This window comes from Colias eurytheme, chromosome 19, assembly GCF_061535395.1.
Source record: "Colias eurytheme isolate Ceu_HAF_F1 chromosome 19, ilColEury1 Martin Lab GWU primary, whole genome shotgun sequence".
In the NCBI taxonomy this organism is placed as follows: domain Eukaryota; kingdom Metazoa; phylum Arthropoda; class Insecta; order Lepidoptera; family Pieridae; genus Colias; species Colias eurytheme.
The window spans coordinates 10,603,740-10,629,896 of record NC_142998.1 but is presented as its reverse complement, the minus strand read 5'-3'; the positions used below and the strand labels follow the sequence as shown (position 1 = coordinate 10,629,896).

The 26,157-nt window shown below is 31.7% G+C and overlaps 1 protein-coding gene across 1 annotated transcript in view; it reads left to right on the top strand.

The window, feature by feature from the left end:
* The window catches only part of LOC149900382 (hemicentin-1-like), a 165,208-nt gene extending 139,356 nt beyond the window's left edge, over window positions 1-25,852 (top strand). Inside the window, exons 3-8 of the mRNA XM_090112835.1 lie at window positions 12,138-12,283; window positions 15,557-15,767; window positions 20,133-20,174; window positions 22,526-22,643; window positions 23,788-23,975; window positions 25,704-25,852. Of these exons, the coding sequence (XP_089968961.1) occupies window positions 12,138-12,283; window positions 15,557-15,767; window positions 20,133-20,174; window positions 22,526-22,643; window positions 23,788-23,975; window positions 25,704-25,813 (815 nt within the window). The 3' untranslated portion in view covers window positions 25,814-25,852. The remainder of the gene's footprint in view (window positions 1-12,137; window positions 12,284-15,556; window positions 15,768-20,132; window positions 20,175-22,525; window positions 22,644-23,787; window positions 23,976-25,703) is intronic.
* The last annotated feature ends 305 nt before the right edge of the window (window positions 25,853-26,157 follow it).

Sequence of the window (26,157 nt, the reverse complement as noted above, 5' to 3'; positions counted from 1 at the left end):
GAAACAATAATTGCACTGCTTATTACGTAAGATCCTTCATCTTGGAATAAAACTCAGACAGGGCGATTCGATGGTAATAAAGATTCGCAGATGTTGGGCTCGGCCAGTATTTCTGAATAATGGCCGTCAAATTTGGGTCTGTCCTATTAAAAGTTACGAAGATTATGGGTATTAGCTTCAGGGGAGAAATTTAACTTTTCCATAATACGCCGAATATTCTTTTTTCATCCATTCATCGTAAGGGTTCATTGAGTTTCTTTTGTGATATTCTCGCTTTATTTTTGTCACTATATTTTTGGGTGGATCTTGTTTGTATAGTCACCTTGTTTGTGAATTTCAGGAATTTGTTATCAATGTTAGACCTTATTAGAGTTGGATGTTTATTAGAAATTTATACAAAAGTTTACAATTCTTTTAAAATAATATGTTATCTTGTCTACAACTAAAATAATACCAGCGAAATGTTTAATATTAATATAAAGAAAACTACATTGAGATGTATCATAGTAGCAGCACAGTACGTTTACGCCATTTATTTAAAGAATTTATAACATTTAGACGAGCTAACACGAAATAATAACACAATATTTGAGAATACAATAACTTCTTTTAGTTTAAATTCAGACATAATATTCAACGTTAGGTATCTACTTATTATCACTATTATCTTAGCGATATTTCTATAACATAAAATTAGTTATTTTCATAACAAACGAAGCATGAAATCATGTGTATCACAACAAATTAGCTCTCCCACAGAACCTAATTATGAAACCTTTGGTGGTGAATCTATAAATGGGATAATACTAAATTGAATTGATATTGAACCACTGAATTATCTGGTTCGTGGTAATTTAGCTTATATACGTGATCATGTGAGCGAAACAACTATACCAATACTAATATACTAGATAATAATATTATAAAGCCAAAGAGTTTGTTTGTTTTGACGCTAATCTCAGGAAATCTCAGCTAATCTCAGAAACTACTGGTCCGATTTGAAATATTATTTCGGTGATAGATAGCCCATTCATCGAGGAAGGCTATATATCATCACGCTAAGACCAACAGGAGCAGAACCACGCGAGACAAACCGCGGAGCGCAACTAGTTATAGGATATGATTGAGGTGGCATTTGGAGACTATGTATCGGGGAATAACTATCTGACTGACCTGTGATCTTTGTATTATATTTGTAGTGTAATACTGTTAGATTTTAGTAAAATTTGGTTGAAATTCGTGGAACAAGCATCGTTAAGAGAAGGAGGATAGATACGGAATCAATATTCGTAGATTTATAGAACTGTAAATTAATTAAAGACTCGGGAAAACGTTATTGGTGAGAAAATAATATTATTTACGCTTCATGTATTAAATAGCAAGGTTTTCACTTATTTATGTTACAGAAATTTAGTTATAATCTTATATATAAAAATGAATCGCAAAATGTGTTGGTAAGCGCATAACTCGAGAACGGCTGAACTGATTTCGATAATTCTTTTTTTGTTATATTGCTTGAAGTACGAGGATGGTTCTTATGTAGAGAAAACGTAAATATGTACCACGGGCGAAGCCGGGGCGGACCGCTAGTAGAAAATATTTTTAGACTATTCTTAACTTGATTATAATGAAAATACAGAAACAATATTATAACAGGAATTTCAATAATTACATAATATTTGATTCGAATTTTTCAACCAACACGAAGAGAATATAAGAACATAATTATTTTCTTGCTAAAACAAGTCTAAAAACATGCAATTTAAAATTAATAGTGTACGGAACCAAAAACAAAGGCTCCATCCTTATTTCCTCAAGCAGCCCCGAACTCGAGATCCCGCTTTTTAATATTTGAAATGAGTTTTTTCTTTGAATTTATTTACTTGTAACTTGAGAACCTTTTTAAAGGTTAATTTTCGACCGATGTTTGCGGAGGATGTATTTATTCAGGCATCGCTAGTTGGGGTCTTCTTGAATTATGTTAAATATGTTTATTAGGTTTTCATCCTTTGGGTCCTCTTCGTTCTACGAATTGATAGTCGCGTTTAGATGGTTAATTTAATTTAATTTCATAAGATTATTTGCAATCTGTTGCAATAATATCGGCAGACAAACCGACGCCAAAAAAGCATAGAATATTAAATTCATAATCGTAAAACAACACAATAATGTCAACTAAATACGCCATAAAGTAGATATAAAATGTTTATTCAGAAAGTTTCGGTGATAACTGCGCGGGTCAGAGAACAAAAGTAGTGGACATGGGAAGGGATGGCAAATTATGCCACTAGATACTGAATGGCGACATTTTTATACTCTTTGAAACTGTAGTTACGTGCTCTATGTTTATCGGCCATTGCGGTTTATATGTTAATGAGATTTGGTATATTTGTGTGACAATTAAAATTTTGGTAGATTTTACTTCTGAATAAATTCATTACCTGGGAAATATTTGAAACATAATTCAGTAATTAATCTCCATCGCATCACATAGAAAATAACATCCCAAATATAATGACGCTGCAAAAAACGTTACAGGTAAATCGACAGATACGTCAATCTTACAAGTTAGACCCCTCTTTATAAGTTGGTTGTTAAAAAAAGTTATAATTATCCCGAAATTATCGAATGCAGATACATTCAAAATAAATGGCTGTTAAAAAGCGCTCGCCATGATTTGAGCTGTAATTTAAAAATTTAAAGTTTCAAGTACTCCAGTTTTCCTTAACGATACTCGAGCAATAATTGCTTCAGAACATAAAACAAATCATTGTATAACAAGTGCTAACGAGCTGCCGTTAAAGTGCAAAACAAGGATTCCATCGAAACGCCCGGAGTTGCGAAAAAACTTGCGAGCTCTCGACGGGTGAACTTGACTAATGATTGTTGCATTATACAAGTTTATTGTTAATAAAGTTAACTTTGCCAAGTTACTGGGTCCTACTGGGCTATTTATTATGCAAACTGGGTGTTGCGGTTGAAAATACATTAATTCATTTTTTTATTTTAATAAATGCGCACGTTAAATAATATTAATAACTTTGAACGATTTACGAGTATCAAAATTAACATATAACGTAATAACTGTGGTTAATCTGTTGTTCAAATTAATTCATTTTTACGTTCTTAAAACATTATTATTGTGTTATCAATAATTGCTTGTAATTCTATGTAATCCCGAAGAAAATATGTATTAAGTAAATAATGTATAGGTTTATCTAAGAAAATATAGGAGAACCTCGTGTATTATAATAACAAATACAATAAGGATATGACTATTGAGGTCAAACGAAACTGAAGCAAAGGGCAAGCTCTCGGAGAATAATATAAATTGAGTTACAAGTAATAGATTCAGGGCAAAGCCAGGCTTAATCGATTACGGCAAGTTTATCTGGCTTAATTTCGGCTCATGAGATCCCACTTGGTATTATGTTTACGTTAAGCCTAGGCGTTATTAATTAAGACGATTATGTCTAACGACCGCTACATGAATTCTGTTTTTCATTATAATACGCGAAATACAAGGAATTAATAATTGTCAAGTTATATTGCGGTGTACAAATTTGTTTCAGTCTTTTGGTGAAGTATTTATTATATTTGTATTTTAAATATATAGTTATAAAATATGTAGCTTCGCTATTGGATGTATCATTCGATTTTCTTAGCTGTGTAAAACATTTTTACAGTAATAAATAGGACTATTACATTTACTAAAGCTTTAATAAATCACCGTTTCCATTAAACGAACGACAAGAAATTCAACATGGCGTGAATAAATAAAAGTTCTAGCTTCAAAACATGATGGCATGCGATAAAAATGTTGTAGAAATTTCGAGTACATTATAAGTTATTTATAAAATCAGGAGCTAATCGTGTCAGATGCTATAAGTGCCGGCCCATTAGTTGTTAATGGCCCTAAATTAAGTTATACACAATTTGAAGAGGGTTGTTTTGCTTTGAAATTATTTGAAGAATTTATTACAGCTTTTTTCTTGCATGTTGCTGATTTGATTGAATTTTTTGACGTAGAACTAAGTGTCTTGGAGGGTATCTTTTAGTTGATTTTCTTGTATATTTTACGTGCACGATTTTCATCGTAAGAATTTAAGTAATAAAAGTTGCTTTGTCTACAATAAGTAGATATTGGAATAATTAAACGTGATTAATGGTCAAAATTATGTCAATAGAGCAGAATCTGATATATAAAATTCTCGTGTCACAATGTTAGTCTGCATACTCCTCCGAAACGGGTGGACCGATTCACATGAAATTTTCTGTGCATATCGGGTAAGTCTGAGAATCGGCCAACATCTATTTTTCATATGTACCACGGGCGAAGCCGGGGCGGGCCGCTAGTATTATTATAAATCACTTGCGTCGCGTTATGTTTTGTCGTTTGTAGAGCACATGATGTAATGTATTACAACTGCTATTTAAAACACAAGTCTGTTTTCATGTTAAATGAGCGATAAATGTATTTCTGTAGGAATTAAAGTACCTACTCTGATTTATTTAGAGTTGGATAGGAAACTTTTAAAGCAATGTTATCAATGGAAAATTTTATTTAATTTCCCGACCTTGGATCTATCTCCGCAACATTTTTTCAGAATTATTTGATTTTTATACAACTTGCTCAGAATTACGGGCTATTTTTATCACAGAACTAGTTCATAAGGCTCAATAATGAGAAAAACTACTCGTGCTTTCATAGCTCAGGGATTTCGTATGTTTTATAATGATACTAAGAAAACTGAGGGCCACTTTTGTAAAAAAATACATATATAAGATAAATTCCTCTTTTTCACGAATCAATAAACATGTTATTTTTCCAATAAGAATATTTAACCGACTTTAAAAGTTGTTCGGTACACGCACGGTCTGCAAGTATTTCCATGACTACACTTTGGTACCACAGGTACTACACTATCATGTTTCATAAAATCTATTCAGCATCAAGCGTGATTGAGTAACAAGCATCCAAACTTTCGTTTTTATACTATTAGTAGTTTAATTAAGTATAGATAGATATACTCAATGCAAATAAATCAACTCCAAAACTGATACAATACTTGTTAAATATCCTATAGGCTATTTGATGGTGTAAATAGTTAAAATTGCGTTGGTTATTTGTCACCAAACGTCATTTATAAACATTCCCCCAATTCGGAGAGGCAACGAGCATATCGCCGTATATCCAACGCAGGCGACGAACCGCGTGACAAATGACAAGGAATACAGATAAAATAACGGGATAAAAAACTATTTAGGACCTTTATTGGCTATAAAGATGCCCCTTGTTTATAGTTTCCGAGGGTCCGCTGTGATTAACTCTGTTTGAGAGAAGTTAATTTGAAGTTGGGAAATATTACCCAATGCGGAGTTCCGACCGAACTGCGGTGGGAGGGTCAAGTTTGTATGGATTTGGGCAAAACTGTCTGGTTTCTTATTCTTTAATTATAAAATAGTATTATAAAGAGGTTGTAAATTTATGTAGAGTTCGTTCTAGAGAAAGTTTATACCTTCTATTGCACGCCTCATAAGCGAAGCGTTGAGGTGGGTACTACTGTCACTTCGCGCAAAACATCTGATTTTTCAAACTTAAAATGTCTTTATGTATCATACATTGCACTTGTAAGATAATACATACACACACATATTAAGAAAAAACACTATTTTTAACGTTCATGATATTTTTGATGTCATTTTTGTTATTTAAACTAGTTAAAAAACAGTTTAAAAAAGTTCTGTCTTGGACGTCCGTGTGTCTGTATGTGCGGATCCTTTTTCTTGTTAACACGATAGCGACCGAAATACTTTACTAATCGAGTCTTTTTTTTTCTCTTACGCTTGAGTATGCTCAGGAATAGAACCCTTTCATTTTTCAGGGTCTGATTCGATGTGGTTTAATTGTTATTAAATAAACAAAAATAATAATTAATAAATATTTATTAAAAAAAAATTATGAGGCGTGCACTTTTGGATTTTCCAAATTATTTTCACTTGTAGATATTGTCTTTTAAGTTTCAAACTATGATTAATATTATGTGATTGTTTTTTTTTTGCGACTAGGTACACATGCAGATTGTTAAATAGATACTGCTACTTGCTATGGGCAGATATATGATTAGCTTTATTATTTACAAAATGTCCTGATAAAGTTAATATAATAAGCGTGTATACTTACACACATACAATAAAAATCTCACATCTCAATCGATTGAGAATATTTATTCTCCACGAATCATTCGAGCATAAATAAATTGCAGGCACTCAAACAGATTAGCAGATATGAAATCACTCAGCCAATGTTCGGAGCCATTACGCTAAATTTATAGTAGTTTGAAGCTGGGCAAAGCTATTGTCCACTAAGACACTTTTGTGAGCACTTCCCTGCGTGATGGCCGTAAATTATAGTTCAATGAATATTGCTTTGGGTAAGTGATGGCCATTTTGTATTTTTATTTGAGTGACTGTGTAGAATAGCTGTAAGTAGTTGGTTATTGTGAATGTAAATCAGATAAGATTTAAAAATGAATAGAATTATATTTTAAAGATTTAGTGACAAAACAATTTTTTATAATTTATGTAGAGTTCGTTCTAGAGAAAGTTTATACCTTCTATTTATTTATACCAATTATACCATCAGTTTTTCTCTTCTTCTGTATTTATATTTATAGTAGAGGCCTCATCAATTGATGAATGAAGGGCTTTATGCTCTTCAATACATTGCCACAAATACACAGCATACCTAAAACTTGATGTAACCAAATAGACATATCGTATCAAAATCTTCACATAAACAGCTTCCACTTAAAAACAACATGGATCCTACATTTAATAGAACACATATAAACAAGAAAATCTGTTACCTTAAACTTGTAACTTATCAAATTTATGTTCGCCTCGCATAACGGTACAGTGACGCAATCTGGAGTTATTACTGCTTTACGACTGCTTCGTGCAATAACCGCTGTTTAGTGACATGACGTCATAACCTCGTACAGATTATATTTTAGCTAATATGAAGGAATCAGAGCGAGATTTGATATACGTTTGTGGTAGTGGATTCGAATATAAATGTTTAAGAAAATTATGTGACAAGGTATACATTTCTGTTATTTTTCAATATTGCCTATAAAGGATACATACTTAGACAGTACAGAATTATTTTCTCACAATATAACGATTAAAGAAGTCGTGTAACATTGTTATAATCTATTTGTATTGCCATAAAATACAGAAAATATTTTATCGAAATATGTGTAAGAAAAATACGTATGCATTACATGAGGTTATTAATTAATATGGAGTTCTAAATTAAATGTTATTGTTATAAAGTCTCAGTATTAAAATAATGATACTACTTCATAGTATAAATATATTTATATACATATATACTAACTAGTGGTCCGCCCCGGCTTCGCCCGTGGTACATATTTCGCAATAAAAGGTAGCCTATGTCCTTTCTCGGGTATCAAAATATCTCCATACCAAATTTCATGCAAATTGGTTCAGTAGTTTAGGCGTGATTGAGTAACAGACAGACAGACAGAGTTACTTTCGCATTTATAATATTAGTATGGATTACCTATATTAAATACAAACTTGTAACACAATGTTACTAAGTCAAACTAACGAATACAAGATACACTACGACCATGTTTCAGAGTTGGATTTTCCGAGCCCTTCATAATAATATTATTTCAATCCTAATTCAATTTAGTTTCTGAGAAGATTTACTTCATAATTATTATGATGTTTGTAAAGCAATGTTTAAACTTGATTTAAACGGACACGTTTTTATTGAAATATCTGGAAAAGCTTAACTATAATATTACCTACTACTTATTAAACTATAATATATGTTATACCTCGTAACTCGTAAGTGTGAGCGAAAACAAACTTAAATAAGAAATGTTTTATTTCAAACAATATAGCAACAGTGCTTATTTTATCGTTAGATTCTTTATGTGTATTCGTTTTTGTGATTTATTTTACCAGTCACTCCAGTAAAATATGTCGCATGCTTTGCATTCTCTTACTAAAAAGAATAGAACAATTTGGATCACAATTATGTCAACCAAAACATTAATGTTTCTGGAATTATTCTTAACTTAAAAATATATATTATTATTCTAAACTTTATAGAAATCAAGAATTCCACCCATATTAACCTTTATTCAGTTTTCAATGAGTCTGGTGTCAAAGCAAACATAAGGCTATTGACTGAAATTGCTTTTTTCCTGGAATATTCGAGATTTTTCTAGTTTCCTGCATGGAGCTGTCTTTATTGCTTCAAGTATTCACTTCTGGAGAATACAGAGGGCGAAATGAAAAATGCAGTGGTCAGGTGTGATCAGCATTTTATAGAATGGCAACTGTGACTTCAAGAAGGGACAAAGGGTCGGGGAAATGAACACTAACATTAAATCACGGTTTATAAAAGAAAAGTACGATATTTCAGCATTTAAAATGGAAGTTATTGAATGACAATATATCTATCTATAAATGTAAATAACCACTGTTCTACTGTTTATTATCAAAATAAATAAAAAAATGGTATCGTCTTTATAATACAGATAGAATGCATCGAACTAAACCAATGAAAACTGTTTAATATTTAAATACTCCACATTTCTATTAATATAAAAGAATATGTTGTTTCCTGTTTAGGTTATTGTAGTGGAGTGTATGCAAAATAACATCAAAAGATTTCATTCAATAAAACATGAAAGTGAGCTCGGAATATTTTCATTTCTGTAGCCATAACAAAGCGTTGAGAAACTTTTGGGGGTGGGAAAAAATCTCGGGTATGCGGCTCACGCTTGGCATATTTGGCGACATTCGGGTCACGTGCTGAGCCACGGACAACATTGCATATTTATTTATATATTTATTTCAGAATGTCGCATTTATACTTCGTGTTTGGATTTTGGTAATTGTAGGTATATGTTTTTGTTATGTCTTCTCGTTTTAAGAACTATTAAGAATCGTATTGAATTCTTGAATTAATTTGAATGTGAACATTATATTTATACAAGAAACATTATATTTTTACTAGATTTGTTTTATCTGGATTTGCTCCATACCATTTATTATTAGGTATGTTTATAAAACCTTAGTCTAATTACATAATTTGCAAATAATCTATTAAAACATCTAACATATTAGAAATATGTTACAGTACAGTAATAAAACCAGGCATATCACACAATGTCTATAACATTACTAGCACATATTGTTTTCGAAAGTATGTGACGTAAAATGCAGGCTATGAACACTATGAAGCTATTCAGTATTGGTGACATTCTAGACAGCTGTATTGAAAAGCGATTTATGTGCCAATACCTGAAAAAACAAATACCTTTTTTTTATAGTTTATGAAATAACCCGGGTTTATTTGGCAGCGTATGGAGAGGTTTTATTGATAGTCTATTTTTTAAAGTAAAAGGTTAAATTTGACTATGTGTAGGAATGATCTTTACATCTCTGTAGTATAATATTTATACAACTTAACTTAGCTGTTACTTTGACTCATAATAATACCTAAACACGTAGGTGCAATGTGAATGGTGATAGTCTTTTTGGTTTTACTACTACTCGCTTCATACTTCTAAAGTGTACTAGCTTTCCGCCTGCAGCTTCGCCTGCGTTTTCAAAGAAAAACCCTCATAGTTCCTGTTCCCGTGGGATTTCTGGGATAAAACCTATCCTATGTGTTAATCCAAGTTACCCTCTATATGTGTGCTAAATTTCATTGTAATCGGTCTAGTAGTATTTTCGTGTAAGACTAACATACATACACACATTTATAATATTAGTAGGATAGGATTATGTTTTTATACTCTACATTACATTACGCTTAACTTTGCGAAACATTGATACAATTCAGCATAGTTGAACATATTCTATAAGTTAACATATTTAAAATGTACTCATTTCCATATAGAGTTACAAAGGTAAAGTAACAATTACATATAACTGAAAGGTAAGTTAAGGTACATTCACGTCGTCATATTAGAGAGAAGCTTTGTGCCGTGTGAGATGCACGAGAGACAATAGCGACCTCACAAAGCGGGCCATTCCACGGCACTGTGGGGCCATGAATAGAGCGATATTAAATTTGCGCCCAATGTAGTAGGAGTATAAGTTACTTCATATGGTGTAGAGTTGTATAGGAAGCTGAATGGATAGTAGTAGTCTTCATTTTCCGTCTAACCTCACGATGATCACGTATGCTTTCAGGCATACGTGATCTAGGTTTATAGGAAACTGAATAGATATCTTTTGTAAATTTTGGGGTTGTCTCATCGTAATAGTCTTTTGTGAATTTTCTGCCCAATTCTGATGCATCTCTTATGTTATGTACACTGTAGTATGTAGGGAATGGGTACAGGGAAGGCCTGGTGTAATTGAATATCTCATAATAATAATTTTCTACTCATAGTATTTTGTGACTGAAAGTCATACGGATAATTACGTTGAAATTTCTTGCGCTTATGCAGGTGACTAAAAATAATTAAAAATGCATAAAAAGTCCATAAGAAGCTTGAAAGGCACAAATTCCAATTCAAAAGCTCATTAATTGCACTAAAATAGATAAAATCAATTAAAATAATCTAGAGATAAAGGGATAAACAGGTACCAGCATTTCAAAGAAACTATAATACCAGCACACGTGCAAAACTCAGAAACACGTGCAACTTTTTAATTAAGAAGTCGATAGGACAAAAGATCTAAAGAGAATTAAAGACAACCCGCTGGCGCGTTAATTTATTATCCGTGTCTCGGGGCTCCACGCGGTTCGCTGTCATAAGAGTACGGTTTCTTATTTCCGCTCTGAGGCGTGACGTCACGACACGTTTCCGTCTGATAACCGAGACATGACGTCGGGCTTAGCGACAGCACTGGGCGTTTGTGGGACTTTCGGCGTTTTTGCTGTTGACATGACGGTGGAATTAATGTGGCTTTTTGCTTAGAATTCTAGTTTTAAAGGTCATGTTGAAGAGTATGAATTTTTAATTTGTTTTCAATAGCTTTGTAAAATTGGAGTAAGACACGAGTTAGATGACGATGTCGTCAAAGTCAATTATTATAAAGGTTGTAATGTAATACTTAACAAATAACGAACGTTGGACTGTAGATAATATTACTTAGTAATTTATAGTTCGGGATTGATAATGGGTTTCATCTGTAGGTTTACACATTATTGTATTAAAGCTAATTGCTACATAATTATCAACAAATGTTAATTTTATAAATGGAGTGCAATTAGATACAGAACATGTATTTTAGAATTATAAATATTCATTTTAGCCTATGTATTTTCTTATTTTTAATGCCTCCCAGACAAAACAAAAGTATTTCGAGCCTAAACTTTCAATCTTTAATTTTCTTATAACAAACAAATATGTATTCAATTCGGCGAGATGTTTCAAGTGATTTCTAGTACTTTAGTTTCGTTCTCGTTCAGAATTTTAATCGTGTTTTCTCTTTTATATAATTTTGTTTATTTTAGATCTTGTTAGGTTTTATTTATTTATGCATGGAGTGTCAGTGGCCGACCGCAAGTCCTCTAACTTCAAAGTTTATTGGCTATCAAATACGTGATTGAAATATAATTTTTATATCAAATAGATTCAGTTTGTTGTTTTTGAAAATGTCCTAAGCTGGCTTTTGTTTTGCAAAATAAATATTTTTTTATTATTTATTTGTAAATGAATTTACACCGAGTTAATATAAGAATGCAACTGGTATCGTAAGATTTAAGTACATAAAACTTTAAATAATTAATTATTATTATATAGGTCTATTACCATCTGTATTGATAAATTATTTAAGAATTTTTTGGGTTTAATTTTTTTACCAATAACATAAATAAAACTCTCTTAGTGTTTATATTATATTATAGTTTTTATCTTTGAAATGAAAATTAAAATGATTTACATGTATTTATTGTAACAATGGCTCTATGTTTAGAGTCTGGTATTACAAATTGCTATTATATAGTTTATTTCGGTCATAAGTTGAAATTTATTTCAAAATAACATAACTTGAAGAAATTATAATAAAAAGGTAATAAATAAAACACACCATTTTACCAAATACATTATATTTAATACCCCTTTATTTTTCAGGCGTCGGCGTCCTCTCGGGTGTGAACGGTGGGGGGGACCGGGTGGAGCGGCCATACTTCGACGACGTGTCTCCCAGAAATGTGTCTGCTGTCGTGGGGCAGTCTGCTGTGCTCCGGTGCCGCGCGAAACATATAGGGAATAGAACTGTAAGTTAATTACATGCTTTTTTAAGCTATTATCTAGAAAATATAAAAAGATCTAATTGGTGCGATCGTCACAGAACTTAATTGATCACGTATTGCTATGAAACATAAATTTTTACGCAATGTTAATCGAAAACAATGGTATCTTAAATTATACTATTATGAATTATGTATTAGGAATGAAACTTAGATAAACATGGAAACATGCAAAATTAAAGACAAGTGAACGCACATAAAAAAGTCGAAGTAACTTCAATTCGATTTCCATTTACATTTTACGTAGGTACCTATATACTTTTCATAGCGTTTCCTTAACTACTAAAAACAATTAGTCAACTAACTTAACCGCTAACACAAATTAATGTTATTATTTAAATGTAACAAATGGCATTATTCTCCCAAACACTTGGAAATGATCTAATCACAGTGCAAATCTCGTCTCCCGCTCGTGTCATCTGTTTCGCCACTGCAGCGAGACATGCAGATAGATGGCCCCAGTTTATCAAGCCGGGTGCGGTCGTCTTGCCGATTTTATGGAGCCTTTAATCAATTTAAGCTGACCTATAAATTGTGGCCATTGTGCCATCAATGCCTACAGATATCTAAACTTAATTGTGTAGATTTGATTAGTTTTGTGATGTATTGGAACATTGGATTTAAACCTGGAGAGAAGAGATTTAATAAGGGATGGTTCGTTATTGTTTATTGTCGGAGATTATTGAGCTGTTGTTTACTTTAATGAGTATTCTTTGCCCATGTACATAGCTCTAAACAGTGCTATATTATGATTATGATAGGAGAATTATAATAGGAAATTTGAACTTATTGGTCACGAGCAAACAAACAATACAACCGTTACTATTCACAATATTCGTTTATATAAATATGCATAACAATAACACCCACCCAAGGGTCAAAGAAAATGGTCACATACAAACACTTCTTGACTCCAATACACGTTGTCATGAAGGAACAATTTTGCAAGGACATTTTGAGTGTCAGTTGATATTATACGGGTGTTGATCCCTTATCCATTAATATGCTGGCGACTGAAGCGGCTCTGAGGGCGGTTCGACAGTGAAAAATGATGCCGTGGTCTGCAGGTGGTGATAAGCTGCTAGGCGCTTGCATGTAAGAAAGGGTGGTGAAAGAATTGTGAGATTTGGTTAGTTTTCTTAGTGTTATAAGTAAATTTTATTGAAGTTCAAGGTATTTAAAGTTGGTTTATAAAGCACTATGCTGATGTATAATTCTGATGTGTAACTATGGAATTCTGATAAACTGCAACTAAATATGTATTTAGTGATCCGTAGGTACTATTTATTATCTTCTTATAAATTATTTCATAAATAAGCTAGTTACAAAGTATTCTCATTAATAAACGATCTTTAGTGATTTAAGTTTTGGTATATAAAAGTAATTTTCATGAGATAAGAATACGCAATAGGCCGCACTTCACAAAGTAAACGAAGTAAGATAATACATAAATTACATTAAAATTAATTTAGCTCCGTCCCGCTCCGGGCCCTATATTTCAATTTAAGTTGGAGCCAAAAACTTTCACTGATGGCTAAGAAAATAATAAAATGTCAAGGTTTTGAATACAAAAAGCAGATAAACTTTATATTATACCTTATATTTTGTAAATAGTGTTCAATTTCAAATGAGATGAATGATGAGTTTTAAATAATATTTTAGTACATTATTGATGACTTGATTGGCGATAAGAAATCCCGATAGAGTTGAAGTAAAGTGCTTTGGTTCAAGCTCCAATATGATTCAACTTATATTGTGCAAATTTATAATAAATGGATACGTACTTTTAAATAAAAACTGGAAAAATCTTTCGAATAAATATTTAGTACCCTTTTTTTCGAGTTTTTCAATATCTATTATGTGTTGATATTTTTAAACATGCATATTAGTACAATCTTTATATATTGAAAGACTGGAAAGCGGAAAAAGTGCTTTCAGCATTTATTATCTACTAAAGATTATGTGAGTACGAATGTGGGGACGAATCCGTCACTTTTTAGGGAAATGTGAAAAATCGTAATCATTACAATAATGGGCGTGGTGCGTTAACCTAAATGTAAGGGGGGTTATAACCCCCATCTTACCAACTCCCTTTAGCAAATTACATCACGTATACAACTAATTGTCGCAAATGCCTATGTATGACGTGTGTCGCTTCTCATTAGGCGAGAAATGTTCTTGCTTGTATCAAAAAATAATACATTTCGAGTGATTTTGTATGTAATTACGTAATCTCATAAACCGACAATCCTGAAGCCTTATCTCAAAGAATTTCTCGAGTCGCACTGAATCTTTAAATGCAGCCTTAAAAAGTCGCTTAGCTTTATTATTTTAAAGGCTGTAAAGTTCCCCCATTTTCTTAATTACGACTCCAAGCTTACTCTAATTACATACAAAACAAAAAGTGGACAAAGGAATGAATTTATTCTTGAATTTCTCAGAACCGCCGAATAAAAAAATATCATTTGGCGTTTATTTTTAATGTAATTTTAATCAAGAGGCTTGGTGTGGCTTTTGAACAAGTGGATGATAAATGTTTTTATAGACGGTTAATATTTTAATTTGTATTTTGGTAACTTCAATTGTTTTTCTTTAATAATATTTTAATACAAATATTGTAGACAATATACCAGTAAACTTTTCTGTTATTTTGTGATCATTAATGTGAGTAATAACTCATTTATAACTCTATGTCATCGAAAGGAAATGGCTTCCATTGCATAGGAAATGAATAGCTCATAAACTAGCTGCCAATCGGGAACGTTTTTATTTCGTAAATAAATATTAATAACTATATCGACTATATTGATATTTTGAAATTGAATATTATACTAACAGATGATGATCGGTTAGAGATTGCAGGAAATAATACCATTCTTTAAAATTCTACAGGCTTAAAGAAATGTAATTTAAAGAGATAAATGAAATATCGCTTAATTGTGTAAATGCTTTAATATTTGTTCAACAATTAATTACATCGTTAATTTTATACAATTTACAATTTTCTCAGTAAAAATTTTAAATTACCTACTTTTAAAATTACTATAATATGATAATACATACACTTAACAATGATTTACTTTATAAATACTGTTTTATTATTGTATTGTTAATAAACACACTTATTCATAAAAAAATAAACCTTTATTTTATATGCTTAAGATTTCTATAAAAATTACACCACAGATTCAAATTACATTTTGTAACCTGTCTCCATATAAATTCCTCATACTTTCTCAGGTATCCTGGATGAGGAAGCGGGACCTCCACATCCTGACCTCCCACATCTTCACGTACACAGGAGACGCGAGGTTCAGCGTGCTACACCCAGAGCCCTCTGACGACTGGGACCTGAAGATAGACTACGTGCAGCCTAGAGACGCTGGTGTTTACGAGTGCCAGATAAACACAGAACCGAAGATTAACATGGCCGTTGTGTTGAATGTTGAAGGTAATTAATTATTACCTAATGGTATAAAGTTGTTTATTAAGTAGACACAAGTAGTCGCAACACATTTCAAAATTCAATCATTTACTTATTTCGTTTATTCCGTATTTTGGCGCCAATTTTGAATATATTTTTTACGTAGATAGTTAAGTCAAGGATTTTCTTTTAAATGAAAACGTTTAGATTAAGCTAGAGATTATCTATTTAATATAAAAATATTTTGTTTTACCAAATCCAGTACCTATTACAAATAGGTAAAAAAGCTTAGCACTATTTCTCCGTCCGCTTTATCTCAAACTCAACAAATTATATACTAAAATATTTATCTTGAACCACTCTACTATTAAAAAAAACACATCAAAATCTGTTCCCTAATTTTAAAGATTTAAGCATGCACGCGGGAAGTGCCTTTATTATTTTTATATCGGTTAATATAAGAACCTCATTAAACAATTTCGAGATGTTATACACTAAAATAATTCAAATACCTTACTGAAAATCGGCAATATCTCTCAAATATTTAATCAAAAACATTAATAAGAACTAATTTGAACTAATGCTTCCCGCGTTAACACACGAGTCGAACTTGGTCCAATATTGAACACGTAACCAATACGTGACACTGCGGAATTAATGGCGGATATCTCGAAATATTTGTTTTATGTTGTTTGGTTGAACTGCACGTGTGTAAGGATTGTTGACAGGATAATAAATACAAGTGATAACTGCGTTAAAAACAACCGACTTCAAACTTGCACTTGCAACATTTACAAATACAGACAAAAATGCTCATAAAATAAAAACTACTGGGCCTATCCTAATAAAATTTTTATGGGACCAATTCGACACCATCCCGCATCGAACAAAAAAAGAATCACGTAAATCGGTTGAGAAACCTCAGAGTAATCGGTGTACATACATAAAAAAAAAAAACATACTGGCCGAATTGATAACCTCCTCCTTTTTTTGAAGTCGGTTAAAAACAAGCAAGGTAAATTATTTCAATATTCAGTTTTAATGTATATAAAATTTCTGAAAAAGCAAGTTATAGTTAATATTAGAAAAACATTTAATTCATCATACTGAACGATATCCCAAATAAAAATACAATGCAACAACAATAATTGGTTACAAGAAAGATAAATCTACGTAAATAACATACTTATTTAGAATCTGTATTTCGATTTATTCTAAGCACATGCCAACGTCAATCATTTCCAAGTAATTTCTTCCATTCAAGTCCTTTACATATAAAAAGTAGGATAACAAATACACATACATACTATTAATAAATAAGACTATAAAAATACATCTTCATTGCATAAACTTTTCGGTTAACATCCACTGCAGGTATAAAATCGGAACATTCATTAACCGGAATCCGAGACGTGACTCGAAACTCTCAAGGAGCTATTTATTTGGCCTCACTCGTGAAAAGTGGGCAAGATGTAATCTTACATTCGTCTCTCGTCATATTAGGGAGAAGCTAATGCTACAATACAAACTACAAGCTATACGTCTGCCCTTATGTCTGGGAAGACGCCAACAACGTGAAGGATCGCCAAATATCTTGAGAGTAATTTTTTAAATCTTATATCTGGTGTATTCTGTTGTGATTTAGTGCTGAGATAAAATAATTTACGTGCAATGGATTGCGTATTAGCATAGCAATTTGTTCAGGCTTTGGTAATATATTGAACAAAGTTATATGCTAATATGTGTTAAATTATGTGTTTATGCAGATAGGCAAAAATTGAACTTTTTATGAAAATAAGGTATTTAATACGTTAAAATATAATCCGTGTTAAAGTAAGAAATGCAAATATATCTCTCCCTGCCTGTTGCGTTGTCACGATTAAACCACAGTTACGATTTTGATGAAATTTGTAATTAAAATTATTCAAGAACCAGAACCAGAAATAAGTTATCATTATTTTTCAAAAATCAACCAGCTGGTATGTATTTTTCATTTCATTCGAGATAAAAAAATATCTCCTTTACCTTTATGGAATAAAACGCAAATATTATTTCAAACAGATAACGAAAAGTCGTTCTCTTATTATTGAAATATGTTCATCGCTGTCAAAACCTCATTAATCCGTACCACGTGGATATGTTATATAACCAATATATATTCCATTCATCTCGCATTCATAAGTATCTTTGAAATCAGGGATTACTATTAAATGAGGTAATGATCAAAGGGCTCGAACATAGATCTATTAGAGCTGGATGCCGCAAATCTTGAAGCTATAAATCCGGGTTCTTACGTTAGTGGTGTGGTAATTTGATTGAATAGTTAAAACGCTAGTTTTGAATCAGTATTCTTAAAACTATAACTTAATTTTACGTTGCTTGTTTGTTTAAGTAAAAATTAAATTACCCTTTTGCAACGTTGCCTTATCAACGTCTTATTTTTGTTTAGTTCTTACTTATAAATATATTTTAATAACACATCATTTGATAAAATGTACTTTCTCGTCTAGAAAATAACGATTATCACCAGGTGTAAAGAGCCTACAATAATACACAAAATTAAAGAAAATACAAAAAAAAATGTTATAATTAATTCATATCTAGGATTATATTATATCCTTGTTCTGAACAGTTTAAAATTAAGTAGAGCTGGCGTCAAAAGGGACTTGAATATTTTAGTTGTTCACAGAGTAAAAATTAACAAGCCCTTAAAATTACACGCCGCTGGAGCCTGGAAGCCATTATGGTGTTAATGAATAGTTACTTATTTAATGTAATTAGAATGCGATATTATTTTTCGGTTGAAATTTTACGATTTTTTTCATTAGAAGGTGAATACTGTGTCTTGATTAGGTTAACATTTAAAAATATCCATCGCTGTACAGCGCTGTACTATAGCTGAGGGGGTCTAGTATTGCATACGTTGTGTTGTACGTAAAAAATACTTATAAAATTCCAGATGCATTTTTTTATATTAGGTAGATGAATTTTTGAAAATTCTAATCTATTAAACCTTATTTTATAAGTTGAGTAATAACACGCTTTAAAAAAAATGAAGAACATCAAAATATCAAATTCATACATGCAATATAATACAGAACTAAAAATATCAATATAAACCCAGTAAAATGTATCAACGAACTAACGAAAAATAAGTTATTATTCACAATCAGTTAGTAACATGACTCGACGGAAATATGAAATTGAAAGGCTTTTCCCATATCTGCGTAACATTTTAGTTTTTATCCGTAATTTGTGCGCGAGTAATTTATAACCAGCCAGCGATACATCAGCGCTTCTCAAATTCTGCTCTTTGCCAATTACAGCGCTTGTTACGCTGAAAAATGGGACGACCTCAGCTAAATGCGCATATATATCATACGATATATAAGTTATGAGTTACATTATATGACGTCATTTCGCTCTTTATCGCGTTTCGGGTTGCGCCCCTCTTACTTAAGAAACAGTGTTATTTTCCTTACATTTTTCATGCTGAAACAAAAGTTATCGTTTCGTTATTTCGCGAGGTTGAAAAATACGTTCATATTGGTAAAGGTTTGGAAGCTTTTTACGTTTAAAATTGCTAAATTGCCGTAAAGCGTTCTTAAAGTATGAAAAAATAATACATCCATATTAAATCTGTAAGTGCATAATATGCAGGCTTCAAGCAAATATATTATGTTTCTAATTTTTTCTCCCCGAGCAAGCAAATGAGCATGCAGGTCGCTTGGTATTATTTTACCAATTTAACTAATACATATAAATCGTCCATAAGGCATTTCATTTTTTTCATTTTTCATTTTCATAATATATTGACTAACCAACATGGTAGTATGCAACAATATAAGGAGTGTATTTTTTAAGCTTACGTGTAACTCGAAATTCATCGTAACAATCAAATCGGCTGAACCGATTTATATTAAATTTTAAAGATAGACACTTATAACGTGTACCTAACTATAGGATTAGCATAATATTATACTGTACTTTTAAACTCTATTCCATACGAGACAAGCGAGGGTGAGCAGCAAACAATTTAAATTCACACGCACCTAGATAATTATTAAAGACTCATATCCTTTTTATTCATATTCGAATCCCATATACCCCATGTGTCAGAAACACTTTTGTAATTATTACAAACGGTAACAACGAATATCGCTTACAAGGTGGCGCATTTTTTATTATTAAAAAAACACCAATTCCGTATCAAAAGTAATGTGCACTCTGTCCCTTATTATATTGAAACTACGTTGAACAGCGCATTCCGACAAGTTGGTCTTGTAAATATGAATTAACTACTAGTTTGACAAAGTAGATCCCTTGAATATCGTAATTTATGCATGATCTCTAATAGTTGATCCCCTCCTAAGCTGTTGTCTTGCATTGCAGATGAGTCTTACACCCCCGCGCCCCAGACACCGCCCCGCTCAGGTACCAACATTCCTTAGTTTAAGAAGCGACTTCAAAATGGCGCTTGAAAGACGTATAGATATAAACTACGTATGGTTTAGTTTTTGTAGTATATCTGAGAGATTAAAATATTAAAAAAAATATAGTTTATAACAACTTAAAAACACGCTATAATAAGATAACTCATGAAATATGAAAATGATAACTGTTCAATGATTAAATTAAATCGGTCCGCTTAAAGGGCGTCAAAATCGAGTATAAAGAATTCGCAAACATACAAACGTATAGGTGAAGAAATAAAAGCGTGTTCATGAAACAAGACTGCTTAGAAAGAAAAAGGTATTGTATTTTTGTAACTGCTAAAAAAACAGCCGCGCTCTACAATTGAATTACGAAATATTATTACAATATAAAGATTACAATAATAACGTATAGTTACTTATTAAATTATTTATACATTTCTATTAAATATTTTTTGAGCTACGTTACTAGCCTAGTAACGTAGCTCGAAAAATATTTAATAGATCCTCACGTCTTTCATAATTAATTTGACGAAAGCAGCGACGATAATTAATTTTTCTCCGTGTGTAATAATTGCGAGAAAACTAAACGTGATATTATCGTGAACGATTACCGATTATAATAAAATTAATAAAGTAATAATTGTGTTAGATTTAAAACTTATATGGCGGAATTGTAAAAGCAGGGAAAAGCAAAAGTGAGGAGCATCAAAGTGTGACAATGACTGAAAATTATAATGCCAATTGTGATGAATTCTAGGGCAAATAAATTTAATGTACATTGTACAAGTTATCCAAATAATTATTTTTTTTTATTTTGTCATTTTCAATAAAGCATCGATGATACCTTGATACATTTCTATTAAATATTTTTAATTAGTATTAAATAGTATAATCAATAGAACTTCAAGCGCCATTACATCGCTTCTTGGATGTCATTTTTGTTTGCATGTTGATGTTTGTTTCAGTAGAGATCATGCTTTTAAGTTATGAATTATATTGTAGGTATATTATCAAGTACGAAGAATTATTATGTACTAGCTTCCGCCCGCGACTCCGTCCGCGCGGATGTCGGTCTTCGCGTGGATGGTCTCCATTTTGTTTAACTCTGACAATGACATCTTATAAATATCTATTGGACCCAAATACGGCTAGGCCTATAATAATACGCAACGTGTGTTCGCGGTTCTACAGAACAACGTCTATGGATAAAACTGAAAAATTAATTTAAATTTTTTTTCTACGTATTTTTCCAGGATAAAAAGTATCCTATTTTACGCCCAGGATAATAAGGTATAATTACATTAGTTACAATTACATTACAGACAGACAGACAGACAAAAAATTTTTTAATCACATATTTGGGTTTGGTATCGATCCAGTAGCACCCCCTGCTATTTATTTTTTCAATATTTTCAATGTACAGAATTGACCCTTCTACAGATTTATTATATATAGAAGATAATAGATAATATAGGATAAAATTTAACACATCTTATATTAGGTTCGTTCACAAAACAATATGCTATTATTGGATGAATGGTTAGCTAAAAAATTTTAGTAATTTTACATACTACCTACGATAAAAATATAATGAAGCACCCATAAGAGTGTGCGATTTCAAATAGGTACATTTATTTGTATGTCAGAAACAATTTAAAACCTTCATCATTTAAAATTTATAAATAAATGTGCAAGTCTGCATTTAATTTATGACCGAATGGTACATAACCCATGGAAATTTTAAGGTCAAAAGTACATAAGTATTCAATATAAATCGTCTTAAATAATATCCTACTTTGACCAAAGACTTATGTATGAATTTGAAATAACTATGCCATTCATCCTTGAAGTTATAAGGGTCTGACAGACTGACAGCTTCCGTCTGGAACAGGCCTTGAAAATTGTATTGCCTTGGTACAGCGTAATAACTACGATATGGGTTTTGAACTAGAAAATATTCTTATAGTTTGTAATGTATTTAATATTTTGTAGTATCTATAGTAGTTTCATTATAAAACATAATATATGTCTTCGGTTCAGGTGTTAGTCAGAGATGAATCGAAACTCCTAGGTTTGGTAGGCAAAGAAAATGGACGACATAATCAAAATCTGACACTTTTATTTGATATCACTCTGTTAAGTGGTAATATATACCACTAAACTGATGAACCATAAAATCAAAACAATACTATCTCAACAAATAATGTTTCAAATATGTTACTCCAATTTAAATATGTACTTCTTAATAGCTACGGAACCCATCATACAGCAAATTCCGTTACACGTAGCTTTACATTAAAATAAATTTATGCCCTATTCCGTTACAATAAAGTATAATTTTGTCCACAGCGGCTGCGGCTACAATCTGGGGCTCTCAAGATGTATACGTGAAGAAAGGCAGCACGATATCATTGACGTGTTCTGTAAATGTGCATTCTTCGCCACCTTCAAGTGCGTCTGTGCTATGGTAAGATGGTCCTTATAGATAACTCCAATAAGATAGAAAATTGCTTGCACGTTGCCATTTTTTATCATCATCTACCGATACATGGGAGCCAAAAGAAAATGAATATTGTTTAATTGAATAAGTACATTGTCTTCGATTGTGAGGATGGTAGAGTTTTATTATTTACACGGAAGCACATTCCCTTCTCATTACAATACTTTAGAAAATTTTATGACTACCTATATTGGCGTCATTGATAACCAGTAGGTAATTTACGATCATATTTTAAGAGGCTCCTCAAACAAAACATAAATAAAATTTTCATTTAGATAGATTCTAACATCATTATAATATGTAAGAATCGACCCAAATAAAAATTAGGAACTTTTCCTAGTTATATGAAGCACAATAAAAACTAGAAAACTTTCCATACTTCTCTGATTAAATTCGATAAGCAAGATGTTTTCCCGGGAGATTGGTCGAGATGGATTACCTAAGCCAATTTGTATTTATAAACCGCTCTGAAAACCTTCATGACAAGGCTATATTGCTATGGGCTCTAAATTATAATTTATTAAATCCATTTTTCCACGTTGTTTTTTGATTAATTTAAATTAATGGTTAGGAGTAAATTAGGTGCTGGTTAATAAGTCGTAGAACAAATGTTGTTACTTATGATGTTAGCTATCTTGTCCTGAGAGGTTGCTGGTGTTTTACAAGTAACCCTGTATATTTATATACATTTTGTGCAAAAAATAATATTATACGACAAATGTTGAGTATTATTACTCTTCCTAGTATATAGTTATTATTTAAGCTCACATACGCTTAAAAAGCTCTCGCGTTAAGAAATAGTATTAAAAATTTCCATAAATTCCTACTCCAAAAAGCAAAACCTTCCACAATCTCAACCTTCAAACTATATAATTATACCACACTAGCTTTCCGCCCGCGACTTCACCCGCGTTTTCGAAGAAAAACCCGTTCCCGTAGGATTTCCGGGATAAAACCTATCCTATGTCCTTTCTCGGGTATCAAAATATCTGTATACCAAATTTCATGCAAATTGGTTCAGTAGTTAAGGCGTGATTGAGTAACAGACAGACAGACAGAGTTACTTTCGCATTTATAATATTAGTATGGATTAAAATCATTCCTTTCGCAGGTACCACGGCAACGCAGTGGTGGACTTCGACTCCCCCCGCGGCGGCATTAGCCTGGAGACAGAGAAGACGGAAGGCGGCACAACCAGCAAGCTGTTGGTCACTAAGGCTGCGCTGACGGACTCGGGGAATTATACTTGTGTTCCGAATAACGCGCACCCGGCCTCTGTGTCTGTACATGTTCTGAATGGTTAGTACTTGTACATGCATTCATAATTATGATATTAATATGGGTTTTTTTGTTTGGTCGAACGCGCTAATCATGTATACTTGGTTTATGAAGTTGGATTTGTTTGAACACGTTAATCTGAGAAACGATCGAATTGATATTATTGTGTTATATATAATTTGTTTATCAATGAAAGGATAGGAAAAATGTAATTTAAAATACATTGACTGAATAGGAAGAAAGTGACAGTATTTAATAGCTACGTAAGGCGATTTATCATTATTTATTTATAAAATTTAATTCAGGTGACGGACAATAAATTGTATAGATCCATAGAATAAATACCTTACAGACTAACATACATAATATAATAATTATTTATAATTAATTTGTGTAGTAGCTTTCGATAGATGACATAATTTAGAGGCTATAGAGGCTTTATAATCATAAAAGCTTTAGAAAACACGAACAGTATCGAATAATAATAAATAATCTCTATACGGATGCTACACTAGATCATATAAAAATAGTTCAAATAATTCGCACTTCTCATATACAACTACCACTAAAAATACACAATAAACACATATTTCAGTAATTACTACGTCCAAATAGTTGGCATTGTTCGAACGAACTCATTTCGTGCGACAATTTAACTAACAAATAAGGATAATGACTGCATGACCGCAAATCTAATGCCAGAATGTAGCAGCAAATATGGCCAGATAATGTTAAACTGATACAATACGATTTGGCATGATAACAGGATCATAATAATATGTTAGTAGGCGAAGTTTTATTACGGATGATAATAAGTATATTTGTAAATATGATTTGAGAGTATTTAATTGGGAATTAAACAAAATTTAATGGGCCACTTCAAACTCAGTGAACTCGTAAAGTCTGTCTCAAGAGTCATTATTTTTTATTGTTTATAGAAATAAAAAGACTTCTAATTTACCAAATAATGATATCTTATATGATAGAATATTGCACAATAAATACTTCACTATTAATAGATGTATAATAAAAAGTGTTTATTCGCGAATTTATTATCCCCTTCTTTTGTCTTATTTTTGTCACACTGTCTTTATTAAACTACTAGCAGTGCTCCGCTCCTGTTGGTCTTAGCTTATCTAACACCGAAATAATATTTAAAATCGGACCAGGAGTTCCCGAAATTCAAATTCAAATTCAAATTCAAATTCAAATTCAAATTCAAATTCAAATTCAAATTGCTTTATTTGCAGAATGTAGAATTACAAAGATGTTTGTAGATACAGATAATATAGATCCTTAAACATTCTGCTCGTAATTGAGCGTGCAAATATATTATAAACTACATTAAATACAATATTATATCCCACAACACTTATAGATCCCAATACAGTAGCAGAAAAAGATTAAAATATTAATTTATGTCCCGATATGATATCCATTAATTTTAAATTACTATTTTTGATTTGTCAAGTCACTTATATCATAGAATTGTTTTGTGATTAGCCAATTTACTAACTTCGTCCGGAATATATGTACAGGTAATTCTTTGAAATCGTCTGGTATTTTATTGAATATTGTAATGCTTCTAAAAATTATACTATTTTTCGCAGTATTTATTCTACACGCCGAGATTAGCGCGTTCAAACAAACAAACTCTTCAGCTTTATAATAGATATTAGTATAGATATAACGAGATCCTCTACTCTGTTTTTATCAGACTTTATTAATAAAACCAATTAATTCTCACAGGTGAACACCCAGCCGCGATGCAGACGAGCAACCGCGCGTCGTCCTACCTCACCTCCCAGCTGAGCTGCGCCCTCCTCACCTACCTCCTCTCCTCCATGGCCTGCAGATGATCACTCCACGAACAGCTATGATGAGATGGAACGGTTGTTGAGCTTATGTTGTGTACATGTTCTGATGTCTTTGGCAAGTCTAAATGTACGTGTGTGGGTCTACACGTACATGTGTACATTGAAAGATTTGTTTTATTTATAACATTTGTAATAATACCACTCGGTGTATGTATACATAGAGCGACTAGAATTATTTCGTTTTTATTATTTAGTAAATGTCTTACAGAAAATATAATATTATGTTACTTAAATATTTTGTCAAATACATTCTAGAGATTTTAATTAAAATGTTTTCGTTATTTGTTTTTTATGATTAATTATTATTGTTATCAAGTTTTCTAAAC